At 43.0% G+C, this 20,966-nt stretch overlaps 1 protein-coding gene across 2 annotated transcripts in view; it reads right to left on the bottom strand.

Annotated features, from left to right (window-relative positions):
- Window positions 1–20,966, bottom strand: part of BRPF3 (bromodomain and PHD finger containing 3) — a 589,697-nt gene that overhangs the window by 428,233 nt on the left and 140,498 nt on the right. For both annotated transcript variants that reach the window (XM_086923268.1, XM_086923269.1), the window contains exon 3: window positions 11,977–12,133. In XM_086923268.1, coding sequence (XP_086779394.1) covers window positions 11,977–12,133 — 157 coding nt within the window. The remainder of the gene's footprint in view (window positions 1–11,976; window positions 12,134–20,966) is intronic.

Below are 20,966 nucleotides of genomic sequence, written 5' to 3'. Positions count from 1 at the left end.
GTGGATCCGAGGATGAGGACCTCCGTCTTGTCCGAGTTTAGCTTCAGTCGGCTGTTTCTCATCCATTCGGCGACCGCCTTCATTCCTTCGTGGAGGTTGGTTTTGGCGGTCAGGGGGTCTTTGGTGAGGATCCCGGCATCGTGGAGGCGTGTCCGTAGTGTGCGGTGGCAGACCGTGTCCAAGGCGGCGGATAGGTCCAGGAGGATGAGGGCCGTGGTTTCTCCGTTGTCTAGCAGTGTCCGGATGTCATTGGTGGCGGCGATGAGGGCAGTTTCGGTGCTGTGGTTGCTGCGGAACCCGGACTGGGACAGTTCCAGGATGTTGTTCTCCTCGAGGAATCTGGTCAGTTGTTTTTTGACTGCCTTCTCGATGACCTTTGCCCGGAACGGGAACAGGGAGATGGGTCGGAAGTTCTTGAGGTCTCTGGGGTCCACCTTGGGTTTCTTGAGTAGGGTGTTGATCTCAGGGTGCTTCCAGCTCTCCGGGAAGGTTGCTGTCTCGAAGAGAGGTTTATGGCTTTCAGGAAATGAGGTGCGATGGTGGGGCTGGCTTTATTGAAGATGTGGTGTGGGCATGGGTCTGACGGGGATCCGAAGTGGACAGAGTTCATGATTTTGATGGTGTTGTCGTCGTTAATGTTGGTTCAGGAGATCGTGCGGGTGGTGGTCGTGGGAGCGAGGGTTTCAGGGGTTGCCGGGGTGGTCGCGGCGTTGAAGCTGTCGTGGATGTCTGTGATCTTGCGGTGGAAGAAGGTGGCCAGCGAGTCGCACAGATCCTGCGATGGTGGGATGTCATTGGTGTTGGAGCTGGGTTTGGAGAGTTCCTTCACGATGTTGAAGAGCTATTTGCTGTTGTGTGCATTGTTGTCTAGGCGGTCTTTGAGATACATAGCTGCCTTAACTAGAAGTTCCTGGCAGGAAGTTGCATCATCCGTGGTGATGGCTTAGCTGGGTAAACGTCTGGATCATTATCTACCGAAGGGTCAATGAAGTAGCTGGCCTATGAATCCGTGGGCTGTTGACCATCGTCATCTCCCAGTATCAGACTGAGGGGAAACCTGTGGAATAATGTCTCCTGTATCACTAAGAGAGTGATGTCATGAAGAGGTGGTGGTGGTGAGGGAGGTTCAGGTTGTAGGAGGAGGTGGAGGAGAATCGGGCCACGGTGGTTGTATAAGACACGTTGCAATGTCCTTTCTCTTTTTCTTAGGAGGTTCAGGTAGATGAATAGCCTCCTCAAATGGAAAGCTGAATTTTCAATGAAGTAGGCGCTGATTGTACTGTCTTTGCCAAAATCCGATCATTCTTCTGCTTTGGATCGAGCCTCTCTTTCGTAGTTTCGAGGATTGGATCTGCTGCCGAAATGGATGGTGCTGAACTTGAGTTTTGTTTAGGCGCCGAGGAGGACTGGGTGCTCTGTGCCGATGTGTCGAATAGTCTGCTCAGCACTGAGATTGGTCAGCTCAATGTAGAAAATGTCAGCTTGGCTTTCTGTGCAGGTCCATTCTTAGCAGATATTCAGTGCCTACCATGGCCTGTCACCAGTGGTGGCCCGGAAGACGAAATTTTGATTGAAACTGAATGGCTCTTAGTGAGTTGGACAGGGACATGGGTACTCACTGTGCTCTGTCCCGAAGGCAAGTGCTTCATCTGTAGGCCAAACTCTATTCCAAGTTCGGATACTGAGTCAGATATTGAAAAAGTCTCTTCCTCTGCTGCCGGAGCCTCATGCAGTTCCTCCTGTGTCTGTTCGACATTGTGTTGGCCAGAGAAGTTGCATCTCTTTTCAAGATCTTGGCGCTGCATCTCTTTCCAATGCGCCCAACAGTTCTGCAGCATTTTCTTCAATCTAAGATCAGCAGGCCTCACAGTTTTCCTTGTTGTGGTCAGGAGGCAGACAGGTTGCAACCCTAATGGTAGCCTGCCTGCATGTGGGTATTTTGAGTGGCAGTTTTGACAGAATCGAAACGGAGTTTGGCCCATTAGCAGTGCATCATTGGTGGAAGCCGATGAGACAAACAAGGTCTGAATGGAGAAGGCCCGAATAGGCGAGGCGTGAATGCCACAACTGGAGAATGTCAAATTGATGATCAAAGGATTGCTTCTGTTGCTTCTGTTTATGAAAGGCACCGGTGTAACACAAATGGAATATTTTGAGTGGCAGTTTTGACAGAATCGAAACGGAGTCGGCCCATTAGCAGTGCATCATTGGTGGAAGCCGATGAGACAAAGAAGGTCTGAATAGAGAAGGCCCGAATAGGCGAGGCGTGAATGCCACAACTGGAGAATCTCAAATTGATGATCAAAGGATTGCTTCTGTTGCTTCTGTTTATGAAAGGCACCGGTGTAACACAAACTGAATAAATACCGACAGGGATTAACAATGCACCGAAAGTGGTCTCGAACCGGAGTGCGAATAACACATCCGAGCTCGATGACTGAAAGAAAACAATCTAACAATGGGGTCGATGCCCATGTGCAATATGACCAAAAGGAGGAGTCATTTGACTTTGAGAGACGTCTTTGAAGAAGATCAAGTTGTACACATCCTGACCCAACACTAGATGGCAGGAGCCTGCAGAACATGTGTATCTACAGCCACATATGCCATCAAACATATAGTTTTCAGTCAAGTAATCTTTATTGTGTTCATTATTTAAAATCTTACAATATTACAGATCTAAAACAAGAAAACGATAAACGCTATGTACAAATTAAAAAACACTTAAAATGCCATTACATCTATATAAATTCATTGAGGTTTCGTAATAATTTACATATTAAACAGTAGTTATTCTCCTAATTTCTTTTTAACTATCAATAATAACTTTACAAAGGTAGCATTCAAAATTATATCATTCGAATGTAGGCACCTAATCAGGGCCTGCCTGCATGTCCTTATGCCACGTACATTAAAAGGTAGCTTAAGCAATTCTCTTCTCTCCTGTAAGCGCTCCGGGCAAGTACATAATAGATGGAGAATGTTCTCCGCACCGTTGTTACACAATCTACATAACGTTTGGGTTTCCACTTTCTCCCACGGTGGTAGGTGACACAGACCAGGCAATATTCCAAATCTTGCTTTAAGGAGCACCTGTTTGTTTCTTTCCGTCCAGGGTGTTTCCAAATATTGCTGTATTTCCTTTTTCTTATACCCATTTATTATTGACCAAGCATGTTTTCTCTTTGTAAGGACAGCTTTATCATTTACGACGGATAGTTGGTTCGCAGTTTTATTAATTATTTTATTAAACAATGCCTTGATTGTATTGTTTTCCCAAATTGACGTGACTGAAAACTCCCTTATTGCACCCTTAAGGTAATGCCATGCGGTTGAATTTGCGTTATTGTTTATTTCCCTCCATAATAGCTGTGATATCTCATTGTCATGGTCATTTTTTATTCGGTTCCAGATTTTTATAAAGTGACCTTGCCTTACATACTGTTGATTAGTTAGTCCGAACTCCAGCCTTATTTGTGCAGGTGACGCATTTGCTGGGAGATGAAATAGGGCCCGATATGCTCTTGTTATGGCTTTGTTCAGTGTTTCAGTATCCTTACCCATTGCTACTTCCCTATCATATGTGATGGCTGGTAGAAGTCTTGCTCCTATGATAGTCAGGAGAGAGCCATAAGTTAAACTTGAAAGTGACTTCTGTACAACTCTGAAAGCTGCCGTCAATGCATTAGTCTTCCTTTGTACGTCCTTTTTTTGTAGTCGGTAATTACCCTTCTCATTGGATAACACACCCAAGTATTTATATACCTCTACTTGTTCTAGTTGTGTCTTATCCATGAACCACTTACTTTTGTATCTTCTCTTGATATTTTTATTTCTTGTGACTACCATGATATTAGTTTTTGTCTCATTTATCACCATCCCGTTGTCCTTTGCGTACATATGAGTTTTAGTGATTAAGCCTGGTAGTCCAACTTTAGTGTGGCTTAGTAGTATGACATCATCCGCAAACAACAAATTAGTGATACGCTTATCAGCTAATTTCGGGGGGTGAGCATTTACCTCGTCCAGTATCCTGGTTAGGTCTGCCAGAAACAGATTAAAAAGGAGGGGGGCTAAGACACATCCTTGTTTTAGGCCTTCGTTAGCTGGAATCTCCTTAGATAGTGTTTGTCCATCCCCCCATCCTCACCCTTACCCAATTCTTAGTATATAAGGGACGAATCAACTTCAAAAGGGCCACTGGAATTTTCATTTTCTCAAGTTTTTTCCATAGTACATTTCTTTTGACACAATCAAATGCTGATTTGAAATCAATAAAACATGGGTACAGGGGTTGCTTAGCTCTGATTGATTTATCCATAAGCAAAGCTAGAGCCATTATATTTGTTGTTGTCCCCGAGCCTTTTATAAAGCCTGTTTAAAGCCTGTTTGATTCAAAGGCAGTAACTTGTTTTCCCAGACCAATTCCGTTAGATTAGTCAACACAATCCTGGCAAACAACTTGGCGTCTGTATCTTGCAGAGTAATCAACCTAGAGTTTTCAGCAAGTGCCCAGTTTCCTTTTTTGAAGATTGGGGTAATTAAGGATCCTCACCATGACTTGGGTATAACTTCTTTTAAGATGACTTCTCTATATAGTTTCTCTAAGTAAGTCGCCCATAGATCTGGATTTTCTTTATAAAGTGCAAACAGTATCCCATTTGGTATGGGAGCACTGTCCTTCTGTTTTTTTATTAGTTTTATTATCTCCTCTTTTTCAATTTGTATCGATGGGATCATATTGTTGTCATGGGATGGAGTTTCCGTGTTATCGTTCTTGCACCTGGGTTGCATTTCCGCTTGCCATAGCTGTGTATTATCCTGGTTTAGGTGCTTCCTCAGAAAAGTCTCCCATTCCTGTTCGGTTAATGGTGTTGAGACCACATGCTTATTTGGTCTAGCAAGTCCGTTGATTATTTTCCAGAATTCTCTTGGATTCTTTTGCTTGCTAGCGTGGTATACTTTTACCCAAATTGCCTGTTTTGCTTGATTTTTTTCACTCCATATTAATTTCTTCAGGTTTTGATTTAATACTTTAAGCTTGCCCAGGGTTTCAGCTTTTACCCCAGGTTTGTTTGATAGCCTAATAATCCTATTTCGGTCTTTTTTAGTTTCATTATTGTGTATGGAAGGTTTATGTAGTTTTTCTTTCCCTATTTTCTTCTTTCCACTTTGGGCTCTTTCTTGTTTGTTTTTGATTTTGCGTTTTGATCACCCCCCCTGTGAAGTTTTCCCATTGCTCTACCACTGTTTCCGGTGTTGTGTCTTTAAAGCATGCCTCAAAAAGACTTTCCACCTGTTCATTTGTTTCTTCTTTATTTCCAACATTCCAGAACAGTTTTTTATAATTAGTTGTTCCAATGGAGCCCTGAACAGTCTGGTATGCTTTATTTGTACTCGTTCCGATATTCATTGTAATTATCTGCTGGGCATGGTCACTCATTTACTTTCTGTAATTGATACGAGGTAATGTGTTATGAAACATATATAATGAAGTCATGGTATAATCAATCCTGGATTTTGAGTTATGCCCAAAATAACTATATGCTGGTGGCACATCTGTTTTTAATCTACCTTTGAGGACTCATAATCCCATTGCTTCGATGTCATTGACAAATTGTATACCCATTCTGGTCGTAGTGGAATTAGTCTCTTTCCCTGAGTCCTGCTGGGGAATTAGCCATTGTGGTTTTGCGATTGCGTTATGTCATCTCTTGTATGGGGAGACATTAAGTTAAGATTGAAGTCCCCAGTAATCAGGAAATCTGCTATCGGATCCTCCAACATTTTATTGATTAAAAAATTGTTCAAGGTTGCACAAGTTGCCTCCCTACTCTGTGTTGGCAGGATATATACATTAATCAAATATAAAGTTTTGGATTTTTCATTTATTTTGTAGTTCAGTTTAACTATTAGGATGTTCGTACTACTTACTTCCACTTGCTCATGGTGTGCCTGTATGGTGTTCGAAATAAATATTGCCTGACCCCCACTTGCTCGGCCAAACCTTTGCTTTTTCTTAGTGTTTTCGTAGTAGCCTGCGTATCCATGTAACAGAAATGGATTGGTTTTTCCCATGTTTCTTGCAATAAAATAATCTGACATGGTCCCACTATAGAATCTATTTGTGCGTTCTGGATCTTACCACCCAATCCATTAATGTTCCATGAACACATTCTTATTAATTCCCTCTCATTGCTATTAAGAGCTACTTGCTTCAGTCTATCATCTCATTGTTTGTTGTTGCTATGTAATGCCATGTTTTTCCATTTTTCATTTATTTCGAAGTTGCTTTCTACTCGACTTTGCAGAGGGGTCCTTTCTTTTTTCATAGGGGATCTACCAAGTGCGTTTTTTATGACTGAAACGATCTGTGTATCTTTTTTTTCCTGTTTTAGTTTTGTTTCATCCCCAATAAAAGGAGTAGGGTATACCTCTGGGGTTTGTTTGGTTATTGCTATACCCCAGGTTTTGAATGTCATTTGCTCATTCATAATCTGTTCTGCTACTATTGGTGATATCAGTGTTATTAGTTTTGGAGTCCGATTGCTATAATTCCCCTCCATAAACTCAATTGAGATAATATCCTCACTTTCAATGTTAGTTAATGATGCCATTGATTTTAATAATCTGAGTAAATTCCCACGGTTTAATATGTTGTGCCTACCTCTAGACTCAAATTCCGGTGTAAATATAAGTTTTTCATTAATCATAGGAATTTGGTAATTGGTGCCCTTACTTTTCTCGCTTTGCTTGGGTTTGTAGCTAATTGTTTTGACCCCTTCCCTAGTTTTAATCAGCAAATGATCCCATTCAGGCATTTTTGTTGGCTCATTCCCCACCTCGCTCGCTGTCATTTCCCTGTCTTTTTTTATTTTTTCGTTAGTACTTTGTTGTTGGGGGGAATAGTTATTTGGGTTGATTAAGTAGGGCTACTTTCGTTCGTTTTTTTAAAGCTAGAGTTAGTTGATCCTCTTGCTTCTTCCTCCTGCTTTGGATCCTGTTTTACTACCTGTGGCGGGTTATCTAGGGACCTAATGGCCACTCGCCCTTCTACTACTCCGCTATTGCTCCTTATTGGGAATTGTATTTCATTTCGTTTGGGGCACTTTGTTGGACTTGGTCCAGCTGTTGGTTTTTGACCAGAAATTGAAAAATACTTGTTTCTATCATTCTGTGTAGCATCTGTAGTTGTTGGAATCTGGTCATCTTCTCTCTTTATTGTGACACATAGTTTCGATTTTCCATTTTTTCTTGCTTTGCGTAGTTTTTTCCTTTGGCGTTTTGACATCACTGAAAAACCGTCTGTATCGTTATTGTTGTGGGACTGATCATCTTGCATTTCTTTGCTTATAATTTCGTCTCCAGAATATTCGTCTATTTGCAGGGCCGTTAGATTTACTATTTCATCCCCAGGATGTTCCGGTGATTGCAGGACTGGTAGATTTACTTTTTCACCATGTACTTTTAGTATTGTGTGTTGCTTTGTTAGTTGTTTGGTTTCTGGGCCTGTATAGCTTTCGGACCCCTTCCTGATTTCGATTATATTCTTTTCCTTAGTAGTAGTGTTATCCGCATTAGCTTTCTCCTTACTGTTTTGGATGTCTCTTTTAGTATCTTCTATTATAGTGGATAAAACTTCAGGAGGTGCTGCTAATTTATCCATTATGGGTAAGTAGATACATTCCATAGTAGTTTTTTTCATTTTCTGTCTGTGCTCTAATTATCAAATCATTAAGTTGGGCAAGTTTGTTATCAATTCCCACAACACTATTTGCCATCATTTTTAGGAGGTCGATTTGTATATCCATTTTATTTGATTGGTATTGAAGAGCTTCTAGCGTGAGGGTCGAAGTTTGGTAGAAGATATCCCATGTTATCCCAGCTTCTTGCTGTTTTATTCCCGATTCTGTATTTTGGACCGCCTTACAGTTGGATTGCTTGATATCCCGGATGAGTTTGCATTCCACCGTATGATTATCCATAATTTTTATATCTGAATCGTTAGTTGCTTCTTAACCATCCTCATATTCCCCTAGTGACTTGACTTCTTTTGTTGTTCCATAGGCCATATCATTATTGTCTTTATTGTTGTTGACATTCTCGTATTTAGCCCTATGATTATCAGATGATTTTCAGTTTCGTCAGGGCCTAAACACAACCTTTTATTAATTTCAACGTTGATTTCAATAGGAATTCTTGGTAGCGTTAGTTCCATCCTGTCTCCACAATGTTGTTGGTTGATTTCTGGAGAGTTTGAGTGAGGTTTATTTGTAGGAGAGCGAGCATCCTTAGCCTTTACCTCTATCCCAGGTGATGTATTACAATTTTGCCTTTCTTTAGGAGTTTCTTGGTTTATTGCCCCTTGAGACTGCTTTTCAATCATATCATGGTCTGTAATTTGGAATTCATCTGAATTTTGTTCTATTTGTACAAATTGCTTGCTGTGTTGTGTGATATTGGGAATTTCACTGCTAGTAGGTTTCATGGGAGTCTGTAATTTGTCCTTGTTCAGATCCGATTGCATTGACATTAGAGCTCCGGTTGGATCCTTCATAAATTGAAATTTGTCCAGTATTTTACCGGTTGGATCCTTCATAAATTGAAATGTGTCCAGTATTTTACCTGATTTCTCAAACATCCGTGCTATTGGCGAAATAAGAGACTGGGTCAACCCTGGTGTGTTTGTTTTTAACTTTTTGGATACCGAGGATTGTTGCATTCTTTTTGTGCGTTTTGTTGTTGTGCCAGCAGTCCTTACCTTTCCTGATCGCATACTTCCAAGAATATGCTGTCCTTATGACTGAGTGTATTCTCAAAATTGGCTTTGTGCCTGTTTTATCCTTTAGATGTAGTTGATGGTCACAAGTCTTAGAAGAGTTTCACCCTGTTGCTCAAACTGCTCAAACTGTTTACAAAACCAGCTGTTTACAAATCCAGCTCTCCAGCCTGTGTGCGCTTCTTTCCTCCACTTGGTTGTGCTGCTGCTCTAATATCGGTGGGGCGATAGTGATGTTGCCCCGCCTAAGAACCACCGAGCACTGTTCACCGCTGTACACCACCAGCCCCCACAGTGTACTGGTCGAGCAATCAACCACAGCGTGAATACCGAGAGTCCAGCAACCTGGCCGTATGGGTCCTACAGCACACCAGCCGCCAGGGACTAACACTGGAATCCAGGAGACAAACTGGTGGGTGGATTTACGGGTTGTAGCTCTGCTCAGGTGTTTGTAAGGACTTCCCCAGGCAGTCCTCAATCGTGCGGTCCTCTTTCTCTTAGTCCTTTCTCTTAGTCCAAAGGCACAGGGCTCTGGGCTCTGGGCTCCTAATCGTCTCCAGCTCCCTAGCTCTCTGTAATCCCAGCACTTTCCCAGCTCCTCTTCCGGCTCTAGTGCTTCTGAGTGTTTGAATTGAGTGTTCCCAGCACTCAATTCAACAATTTAATGGCCTCGCTTTGCCTCGGGGCTCTCCACTCTCCACTCTCCTCAAACCGTAGTAGGGACTTGATCACCTTCAGCTTCCCCACATCCTGGCAGGACGGGTTCCAAAACGGGCGTGAGACAGGCGTGAGGGGTGCGGGGTGAGGCTCCGGTGGCGTTCGAGACCCCGAGACTCTGGCAGCCTAGGATGCAGGAGCGGGGGGTGGGGGGGGGCGGGACATACGGGAGCAGGGGACCGCAAATGGCAACCGAGAGCTGGAGCCAGAGCGTACTTCCCGCTTCCCGCTTCCCTCGCCCGGTCTCAAGATAGCTCCCCAATCGACTCACCGGGACCGCATTTGCTGATTGCCAACGTCCTCACGGTTCTCGCGGTTGGGGACTATGGTACTGGGCTCGTTGCAGTCCCAGAGCGCTGGTCTGCTCCGCGGTCCATGCTCCACTGCTCTTCCGCAGCTCGCGACTCAGCGACTCGTTAGTTACTCGATGCTGACCTCTAGCAAGCACTGTTCAAAAGCTGCAGTAGTGGTGTGTTTTCAGTCAAACACTTTTGAAAGTTATGAGCAGCGCCGGGAGAGAACTGCACTAAGGAGCTCGACAATTCCTTGTGCATTGTTGTTATCATTATATTTATGTTACCTGGTCAATGTGTCTGTTTCTTGTGTTAATTGTTTCACTCTCTTGATGAGCACAGGTACATTATGTGAATTTGTAACTATTAAAGCTACATGGCAACAATATTATACTGTTTAAGCAGTACCATAAATTGAAAGTGGATTTGTTTGAAGGTGTACTTTAAGAATGCTCGTTCCTCCTCAAAATGTCTTCCTGCCTCTGTGTACAAAGTAATGTGGTGTAAAATTACACACTGGACTTCATCTAGCTTACCAAAGGGAACTATAGCTGCTTATGTTCTTGCAGAATAATTTCTGGATCTTATCTGAATTAGAACATCCCATGTTCTTGTTGATGTATTGAGGAAGTTGTTGTTTTATCCACCCAAGTCTTTTTGTCCAGTCTAAACAATATATTTTTGTACTACAACAGTTTCATGTACTAAGGCTCTAGTTTTAATTATTACTGTGATGTATACTTGATTGACACATTGGGTATGAATGCCAGATGTGTATGTTTTATGACATGAACTGATCCTTGTGAAATTGTATAAAATGCGCTCCTGTTAAAGAGCATTATTCACTGTGCCTCGATAGAAGTTAAGCAACCGTTCTTGTGAAAGGCATACTTTTACCTTACAATATACAGGCATGCCTGTAACCTCAGGATCCACACCGCAAAATACACAAAGCTTAGGTTTGTGTGTGTGCGTGTGACTTTTCCTCATTTTAATACTTACACGATCAGATGGGTTTGGTTTTGACCTTAAGGCTCTGACCATTATCTACCTGTTGTACGCACCAAGGCTATTGGTGTCATTGTAATGGACGACTTGTGCATCTAAGGTATCAGGATTAACGGTGGAAAGTTCTAAAACCTGAACCTAAGGTTGTAGGGATCATTTCACTGATCACTTTTTGTATCAAGATTCATAAGCCTAATATTTTTGGGCTTCATTGTGGAAAACTTGTCAACGAAGTGTAATGGAACAATATCCATTTCCTACTGATACAAATATATGTAGAGACAACATAACGGGTGTACAATGTCATTTCCCACTGAAATACGTGCTGTACCATGCGACTGCATCTTGACGATAAATTACCATAGGCTGTGTGCCTCTTGTGGTACCAGTAGGGACTATGGCTCCCTATACTAGAACGAAGTAATTTGATGGTGATAAAGGTAATGACATTCACAAAGCACGCAATATGGAAACATCACTAAAAGCTTATCATTCTGATGCCCATAGTTTAGTCATAAACCAAAAATAGCAGAACATGTGAATTTTCAAAGCTGCTTTGGAGGTTCCAGTGCATATTTACTACTGGGCTCTTCCATTAAATACAATTCAGCAACTGTTGGTTGCTAGGTAAAAAAGTGGAAGTCACTGAAAGACTTCTTTAGTAAAGTGATAATTTACCTGTGCTCATCAAGAGATTGAAACACAAGACACAGACACTTTATTTACTTGTTTATATTTAATGAAATGGGGACAGTGAAGTTAACTTTGAATAGATGTTTAATTTAGAGCAGTGGTAATTCTAAGTTAGGCATTTTTTTAAAAAGGAAACACAAATGAAATCTAGCCTGTAAGACCCATTCAAAATATTTAAATTTATATTTATGAAGTGATCAGGGATCTTGCACATGGACTTGATCGTTCAATCAGCACATGACTGGGACTATTCAAATGCTTTTGACTGCTAATAAAGATCCCACAATGGAGAACCTTTGTTGGAAAAATGTGGATGCTTAACCATGCACCACTCAATCCAGAGTGTAAGAGATACCAGGCTACTACACTCTTGAACAAATAACAATTTACTTCTACCGACGTGTAAAACAAACGTAGATGTCACAATGTATTCAACCAATGTGTCCACAAAGACATAGACTATCTTACTTGGAAGTGCAACACTACCTGTTCAGCATTTCTCTGGGACTGCAGATGAGAATGCAGGCGCCGAATCAATGGGACACCGTGTCGTGATTGTCTCTTCAGTAGCCAATAGCTGTGTAGTCGCTGCATGAACTGATTCTTCTTCTGGAGGGGAATGCCACTGAAGATTTTACTTAACCTAAAATAAGTAGAAAGAACACAAAGATGAGAGATGAACAATTCTATGAACACTGTGTCATCCCTTAACACTCTAAGAACATATATTCTCTATGGGAAGCATCAAACCACGCAAATCTTAGGCAGTTCATAAAAAAATCGCTAAATAGAACTGCCTTAGGGCAACTTACAAATCTCATGACACAAGATCACAAGCAACTAGCATCCGATAACAGATTGACTGCACAGTGCCATGCATGTTTCTCATAATGTTCCCATGTATATACTTATTTCTTGAAGCACAAAGACCTGAAAATTCCTTTCCTGTGCCATATGTAATTTGAAAGAGCTGATATTGGTAAGTAGGCTTTCCCCACTGGTCGTTACCCCCCACAGTCTTTAACACACAGGTAAGTATAACACAATGTAAGTATATGTAAAAGGTTTTTACTTTTATCCTGCATCCATTACAATGCTGTAATTTACTCCACTTGAATATATATATATATATATTTTTTTTTTTAATAACATTTGTATATATATTTTTTTTAAAAGGTTCAATGTGTGGGTAGCAGTAAAGGAAGATATAGGTGATTTTAAGGTTCAGGGGTGTTGAGGTAAAGGTGATTTAAGGGGTAAGAGGTGGTTAGAGGTAAAGAAAGGTAAGAGTGATTTTAGGGTTAAGGGGTGGGTAAAGGTAATGGGAGGTAAGGGGATGGAAAAAAGTAAGGTTTCAGTGCCCCCCCCCCCAAAAAAAAATATAACAAGCATTTGCAATGCAATAGTTCTCGCATTTTACAAAGTTTGACCTATTGGTATTGTAAATAACAATGCCTTTTATTAATGCAGGTTTTTTAAACACAAATAAAAGGGATTGTCATTTACAATGCCAATAGCTCAAAATGTCGCAAATGCGAGACCTAGTGCATTGCAAATGCTTGTTCCCATCTGGCTTCATTACCTTGTGCCGGGAAATCTTCAACTTCTCAAATTCATAAATTTCCCAGGGTGCTTTGAAGTTAGTCATTCTTGGCTTACTAGCCAGGTTGGCAGTGTCTGTTTCCTGGGGTGGGTGGGCACTGTCTGTTTCCGGGTAGGTGGGGAACGTCTGTTTCCAGGGTAGGTGGGAAGAGTCTGTTTCCTGGGGAAGCTGGACACCGTCTGTTTCCTGGGGTAGATGGGCAGAGTCTGTTTCCTTGGGTAAGTGGGCAGTCTGTTGCATGAGGTATGTCGAAAGAGTCTGTTTCATGCGGAAGGTGGGCAGTATCTGTTTCCTGGGGTAGGTGGGCAGTGGCTGTTTCCTGGGGGAGGTGGGCAGAATCTTTTTCCTGGGGTAGGTGGGCAGTGTCTGTTTCCTGGGGTAGGTGGGCAGTCTTTTTCATGGGGTAGATGGGCACTTTCTGTTTTTCCTGGGTAGGTGGAAAGAGTCTGTTTCCAGAGGTAGGTAGGCAGTGTCTGTTTTCTGGGGTAGTTGGGAAGAGTCTGTTTCCGGGGTAGGGGGGGCAGAGTCTGTTTCCTGAGGTAGGTTGGCAATATCTGTTTCCTGGGGTAAGTGGGCAGAGTAGTTTTCCTGGGGTAGGTGGGACGAGTCTGTTTCCTCGGATAGGTGGGAAGAGTCTGTTGCCTGGGGTAGGTGGGAAGAGCCTGTTTCCTGGGATAGGTGGCCAGGGTCTTTTTCCTGGGGTAGGTGGGATGAGTCTGTGTCCTGGGGTAGGTGGCCAGGGTCTTTTTCCTGGGGTAGGTGGGAAGAGTCTGTTGCCTGGGGTAGGTGGAAAGAGTCTGTTGCCTGGGGTAGGTGGGAAGTGTCTGTTACCTGGGGTAGGTGGGTAGTGTCTGTTGCCTGGGGTAGGTGGGACGAGTCTGTTCCCTGGGATAGGTGGGAAGAGTCTGTTGCCTGGGGTAGGTGGGAAGAGTCTGTTTTCTGGGGTAGTTGGAAAGAGCCTGTTTCCTGGGGTAGGTGGGAAGAGTTTGTTTCCTGGGGTAGGTGGGCGGAGTCTGTTTCCTGGGGTAGGTGGGAAGAGCCTGTTTCCTGGGGTAGGTGGGAAGAGTTTGTTTCCTGGGGTAGGTGGGAAGAGTTTGTTTCCTGGGGTAGGTGGCCAGGGTCTTTTTCCTGGGGTAGGTAGGCAGTGTCGGTTTCTTAACACGTTCATGTGCCAGCTGAGCCCTATGATTGTGGCTGCATTTTGAAGAGTTTTATTGTCATTTTGTTTTCTCCAGGTTCTAGTCCACCCCTGATTATGTATCTCAAGCACCTGGTGATTACTTTTACTGCCATTCTCTGCTTAAGTCTCGCCTGGAGATAGCTTAAGCTGTCTCTTCAGCTGCAGGTGATCAAAGCTATTCTTACATGAAAAAATACTTACAGATACATATGTGTGAATGGCGATTGAGATTAGCCCTCTTCGTTGATTGCCTTATCCACCTGTCATTCACATTCACGCAGCATGAGCAATGGGTCACCCCACTTCAGCCATTGCTTTGTGAGGGACATGGTTTTGCCTGATTGCCTGAACACATCACCCGAAAAAGAAAGTGAAGTTCGTGCGAGGATTAGCAGGTCAATAGTTTACTTTTTTTCTTTTAATTCTTCATACATTTTTATTTTTTTAGTCATCCTGGTGTGCTTAAAAAAATGTCTTCAGGTTACAATAATGAAAGGCAATAATACCTGTTGTATTTGCCAACACAAAATCATATTTTCATCAAGCACCCGTCCTGTACCATTATAATCAATTGCAATAGTTAATTTATATAAAACGTGATTATTTATAGCATGGATATTGCCGCCATATTTTAGACGGCTACATATTCAACTTCTTTTCTTCTTTTCATGTTATGGCATATGATTACAATAAAAAAAATGACCAGCCCAGTAGCTTGGTGTGTTCAGAGCTATTGGATTTGCCAATGCTTATTTTAACTTATTTTTCCATTTGACCACTGTGTACCCTGAGATCTGGGATCTAAATTTGGGAAATCCAGTCTGCCGGTGGGACTTCTGGAAGCTCCTCGCTCCCGGTCACGCTCCCTGAGGTAACATGTCCTCTCGGTCAGTATTGCATCTTGTTTTATATTGGAGGGCAGTATAAATCAGGTATTCTTACATGTGATTGTTCTTGGTAGTGTTTTTATCTGGTTCGCCAGCACAAAGAGATTCAAGTCACTTTAATTTCTAGGGACATTTTATTTTCCATGTTAGTTTCCATGCCTTACATTTCCAATAGTAAATGCTTCTCGGTTTTTGAATCAGGTGAAAAATGCTTATTCTCTATTCCATTCCATTTACTATAATATTTACTGGCTGTAATCTTGAGCCAAACCGGTCTCCTCTGTAGTATGTTTCGCCTTTGTTAGAGGCTTGTATAGATATTTAGTTCTCTGTATCGGCTTGTCACTTCTTCTGGAGGTTCAAGTGCTGTGCCTCCAGAGGATAACTGTTGAGTAAGTAACAATTTATTGTACTTTTAATTAAAACCTTAACAAACATACATCTCATTGGTATGGGATCGGAGCAGCAGTTTCAAACAAAAGAAACCATTGTAAACAAGGTGAAGAGATGGCAAGCAGGTTCAACCAGACTACAAAGATTCATGACAGGGTGGAAAAAGAAAAGGCGATATGGGCAATGGACCAGAAGACCAAGGCATTATGAAGGAAAGAATACACTGCGGGGCAATGGCACATTCAACCAAACTGATCTATGTGGCAGAAGAATAACAAACTCCCAAACATTTAAAATACGTCCACGGTCCCGCATTTAACATGTATGTACTAAATCAAACCATACTCCCTTCACATACACACAGGTGTTTGTTGGAAAGGGATTCTCTATGGAAGCTCCTCTATCGGCCAACGCATAATAGGCAGAAGAGACACTGAGAGCAAATCAGAAATATGCTACTAAGAAACTAATGTTAACAGATGCTGTACTTTATAAAAAGCCGCGCACTATAAGACGGTACGGGACATGGTCAGTTTGGGCCACCAAATGAAAACATTGTTAGTTTGTAGCACTAGTGCAAAGTACTTCACAAAAGCAAAATTATCAATTGAAAATAAGTGCCATTTGTCATTCTTCTCATAAATGGGGTCAGAGAATATAAGTTCTACCTACTGCGGCTGTATTCCCATCAGAAAATGTTTAAGCAAAGCAGGCAAGATTTCTAAGTCACAGCAGGAGTGCGAGCAGGACCTGAATCTAACAAATCAAAAGAATTTTACGGAAGCTATCCCATCCTTCACGTCCAGAGCCAGGCTATTCAAGAAGAACAGCAGCCTTTTCCTAAGCAATGCCGAGTAGGGCCCTTTACTGACAAACCTTTTCTTTAGGAATTAATTTTACTCTGTGCAACAAAAGCGAATAAGTGTACTATGTATGAAACTTATACTCTAGAACTTTCAGTACATTTTTTATGTATATGACAAGGCAACATTTAGATAAAATAATTCTCTTGGAGCTGCAAGAAAAATTCTCTTTATACTGTCCCACAAGTTCGGGATACTCTGAATAATATTCACTAGAATACACATCCTGCGTACACCACCCAGTGCCCAACAGCATTGTCCATTTAGCTAGAAACTACGAAGCTATGACATGCCCTTAGAGATCAAAAGATATTTAAGATCAGAGGGGCCTGAATTTGAAAACACGGGGCTGGCACACCACTGTCTTGGATGTGGGGTGACAGACAGTTAAACAAGTGTCTTTAGAGGCCCAGTGTGTCGCATTAAACTCAAAAAGGTTAATTTCTAGCGGTAACGAAGTATAAACAACACCCATGCATATAGGAATAGAGTTCCAGAACTCCACAAAATAAGGCTTCGCACGGATCACCAGAGTAAGGGGGGGGAGTAGAGTGACGAGCGTAAATGGGTGGGACAGCAATACCGTAAACAGCATCACGACCCTGGTGTACATCGCGGTGCCCCTGCTCCAGGGACAACCCTGCTGACAAGTTAGAGGTGCTGACTGCTTAACTGGAGGCAAGTGTGGCGAATGAGGGGGGCTATATTAACTAAGAAAATAAGAAGGGTGGATAAACAATCGAAACACCGTAAAGGGATGTTTGGAGACCGAAATGTAATTAATGGGTCACTGAGTCAAACAGTGGTGATCAAATTGCATAAGGGACAAAGGTCATACAGGTGAGTGATCCAGAGGAAGAAATGGAAGCGACGTGCACGTAGCACATTTGTTGTTATGTGTGCATGAGCAGCCGGGGGTACACGTCGGGGTCAGGGGTCGACACGCAGGAAAAGGATGGGCAGGAGAACTTACTGTAAATGAAGAGGTGGAAGGGGGAGTGTCCGGTACACGTGGTGATAACATAAGGGGGTGCAAGGAGGAGCATAAGGCACAGAGACAGGGAGCCGAAAGTGCCGAGAAGCACACAAGCAGTAGTGCTGTTGGGATAGGGTAGCCGATGACTGACAGTGATAGAGGTCGTTCCACAAGAGAAAGTCATGTTAAGATGCTTTATGAATCCAAGGAAGTGATATCAGACCGTGAGCTTGCTTATAATTCCTTAAGTGGAATTGCAGGGGCAGTGTGCGAGAGCACATACGTAGTTCCAAGGGCAGGGTTTAACAAGCGATGCGCGCTCTCTGCTGGGGGAGGGAGAGGGCCATTAAAGGAAGGGGGCGGAGAGGAGCCTGAAAGATCAAAGAAAAGCGAGATCAAAGGAAGGGTGGGAGGGACATTGGCGAGCGAGCGTCATTAACACACAAAACATGTAAGCAGCAAGAAAAAACTCGGGCAGCGATTGGCGACGGTAACATATTACACATATTTCTAAATCATAGAGACGGGCTCAATAGATATCAGAGTCCATCCCCCTCGCCCCTCTGAGTGGACCCACAGTGCCCCGAATAACATAGGCTGAACTACTTACGAAAAAGAATACTGCTTTTATCAGGCCCTCAAAAGCGACTTGTGTGAGATGTGAGGCGGCCTTTAGAAGTCGTTTTCTTGAGGTAACAGCACATTTGTAGAGGAGTGCGTGCTGGCACCAGTGATCTGGACATGTGGAACATGTTTGTGCTTGGCGCACTTCTTTCAGTTTTGATAAACAACAAAAGAGTGAGACAACAAAAGAGTGAGACGACAAAAGAGCAAAAAACCTCAAAAGAGTCATGTGAGGGACAGACTAAAAGGAAATGGTGAAGCAAGACCACACAGAACAACAGTATTAAAGTTAAAAAGAACCCTCACTCACCAACCTAGTGGTGACATGCTTCATCATTGGGTTCCCACTGGAAGGACCTAGCGTCCTCCCAGTGTGCTACAACGCCTGGTTACAGCGGAGCCGGTTATTTTGTGCGTGTTCGAGTGGTGAAAATAACCCAATTGTGCTAAATGAGTGCAAAAAAAGGGGGAAAGTTAAAAAATGCTAAGTTGTGACTGTCAACTATTTTATTAATAGTCCAACCAGCACTAGTTAAAAACAGGTGATGAGTGGACTAATAAGTTAAGTCTCATTAAATGGAGACCCCTAGTCCTCAATAAATTTAATCGAATTTGGTCAACATGTTTCTGCTTAAAGAGCCCGAGTCGCTCCGCATTCTTCAGGACCAGTAGTGTGATCCTCCGGCGGTCTGCACGCGCTAAGGTGCATCCGACCGAGAGGATATTAGTGTAAAAAAAGGTAAAAATATTATTATTCTTATGTATACTCACGGCAGTCGCCGTTGAGGCACACTCAGCTATTTGCTGGGGCCAAATACCTGTAAAATAAGATTGTGTCAGGCAAAGGTAAAACACTTCAATGATAATGTTAAAATATTTGATGGAAAACAGTATTATATCACTCCCTTCACCAAAAAACACCAGTCCCAGTGATCTCAAAGGAGGAACGGGTGTACGAATGTTAAATATGCCAAGCACATTCTGCTTTTATATTCAGGCAACGTGTAGTCTGTCTTGATTGCCTATTAACATGTGGCAGGCAACAGTTATCTCAAACCACCAGAGTGATTTATATGGAGGGTTGTTTGTAAGTCCTGTTGCTTTAGATTTATGCAGCATAGTGTGTGCAGTTTATAAAAGTTCTGAGAGTCTAACATACTAATATTTGCGTGTTGCGAGGTTGGCAGTGCACTAATGCCATGCATCCGGTGTTTATCAAGTCACGCTATTTGCATCCGCTTAGAAATAGATTTTCATTCTTGCAAAATTGCTCTACTGGTGGAAACTGAGTGGGTGACTAATTCCTTTGCAAACCTTATAGCAGAAACCACAAGAAGGAGTTGAGTGGTCGGTTTAGTTTTGGGGAGTCGTGGGTGGGCGAGTGGTTGTGTATTCATATATGCAATGTGTTGGAAATCTGTGCATTTCTACGGGTTTGAACCAGGAACAGAACTGGGCTTTCGAAGGCTGCGTCTGTGTGCCGGTTTGTTTTAAAAGGGAGTTGGATTCTCCCGGGGCTTGCTTTAAGGAGTATATTTTTCAGTGGTGGACGAAAGCTTTGCTTGCAAACGTGTATTCGGTTATTGTTCTAGGCTGGTAGGAAGAGCTGTGGCCTTCTGAGCAGGTTTGAAGGGTGTAAGTGAACCTGTGGAGAATCAAAAATAATAAAATACAAGAAGCGTGTAGTGCCAGAACCCTACAGAAGGCTGCTATTGCGTCCAGCACAAAGTGAAAGAGGGTGGGGGCGTGCTTGCCTGAGTGTGAGGCAGCATGTTAGTGACTGGGGAATACAAACAAGGGCAGCAAGGTGTGCAGCAAGGTGTGCAGACGTGGCTTAAAGACAAGACGAATCGAAGAAGCGGGGATACAAAGCACACCCGCCGGTGGCTTGAGTATGGGAGAAACAGCCGGGTGCTAATTGCTGTAAGCCGACTGTGGGGTTTACTCCCACGAGAGTGAAGGTACCACGCAGCCAGGAAATGTTGAGTAGAGGGAGGTTTATTAGTACGGTAGTCAGGGCAGCACAGGACACTCCCTCGCAGCTGCTCCAACGACAACTGCTGGAACCGCCACGAGGGACCCTCCATGCCACGTTCCACAGGAGTTCCATAAAGGAACAAAGTACCCAACATGTAAACATAAAGTAAACCGAACACTAACATACTTTGAGACCAGGTAGCAAGTGGTGACTGCATATGCGCCCGAATATACAGGATCGCTGGAGTACAGGATGGTCTGTGTGGAATGCCTGCAGATAGGACGCACACAGGTTTGGTAGAGTGGTTGTCACTATAAGGGGAGACAGTTCTAAACAGACAGCTAGGTATTTAGTTTCCACACACTTTAGTTGAATGCACTGCACACACGGTGTGCCAAAATAAAAAATCAACGCAAAGATTGGAGCGGAAATGCCCCAAACCACCGTAGTCGCTGATTTATTGCCTCCTCCCCTCGGGAGAACTAGTCAAACAAGCATTGGTGGCCGCAAAAAAAAAAATTAAAATGGTACACGAAATGAAAATAAAACAAAAAACGCGAGTGATTACGAGCGTAGCTGTGTATGTGAAATAGTGTGCATATAATGCATGTGTGTAGTATATGTGGATGAACGGATGGTTTGTGAGATTGGTGTGTGTGTATGTATGTGCACATTTCTCTATTGTTTATTGTTGTCAGTGGTCGCAAGCTGTCTTGGCATTGCTGTGGGGGGGCGGGCGGGAGCGCATTGGCGGGGGAGCAGCAGCCTTCGATGTGTGAGCGAGTGGGAGGGAACACCATATGGGGTGTGATTAAGAAGTGAGCTCAAGCGCGGGCCGGGGAAGCGTCGCGCTTGAGTAACTCACATGCATTGTGGCAAATCCTCGCTGGTTTCAAGAGCTGTTTTGCCCACTATAATCTCGCAGAACAACGCATGCGCGTTGGTTCAGCGAGACCTGAAAATGAAAAATGT

This window comes from Lissotriton vulgaris, chromosome 5, assembly GCF_964263255.1.
Source record: "Lissotriton vulgaris chromosome 5, aLisVul1.2, whole genome shotgun sequence".
Classification (NCBI taxonomy): Eukaryota; Metazoa; Chordata; class Amphibia; order Caudata; family Salamandridae; genus Lissotriton; species Lissotriton vulgaris.
The sequence above is the reverse complement of the archived record's forward strand: the minus strand, read 5'-3'. Positions and strand labels throughout refer to the sequence as shown.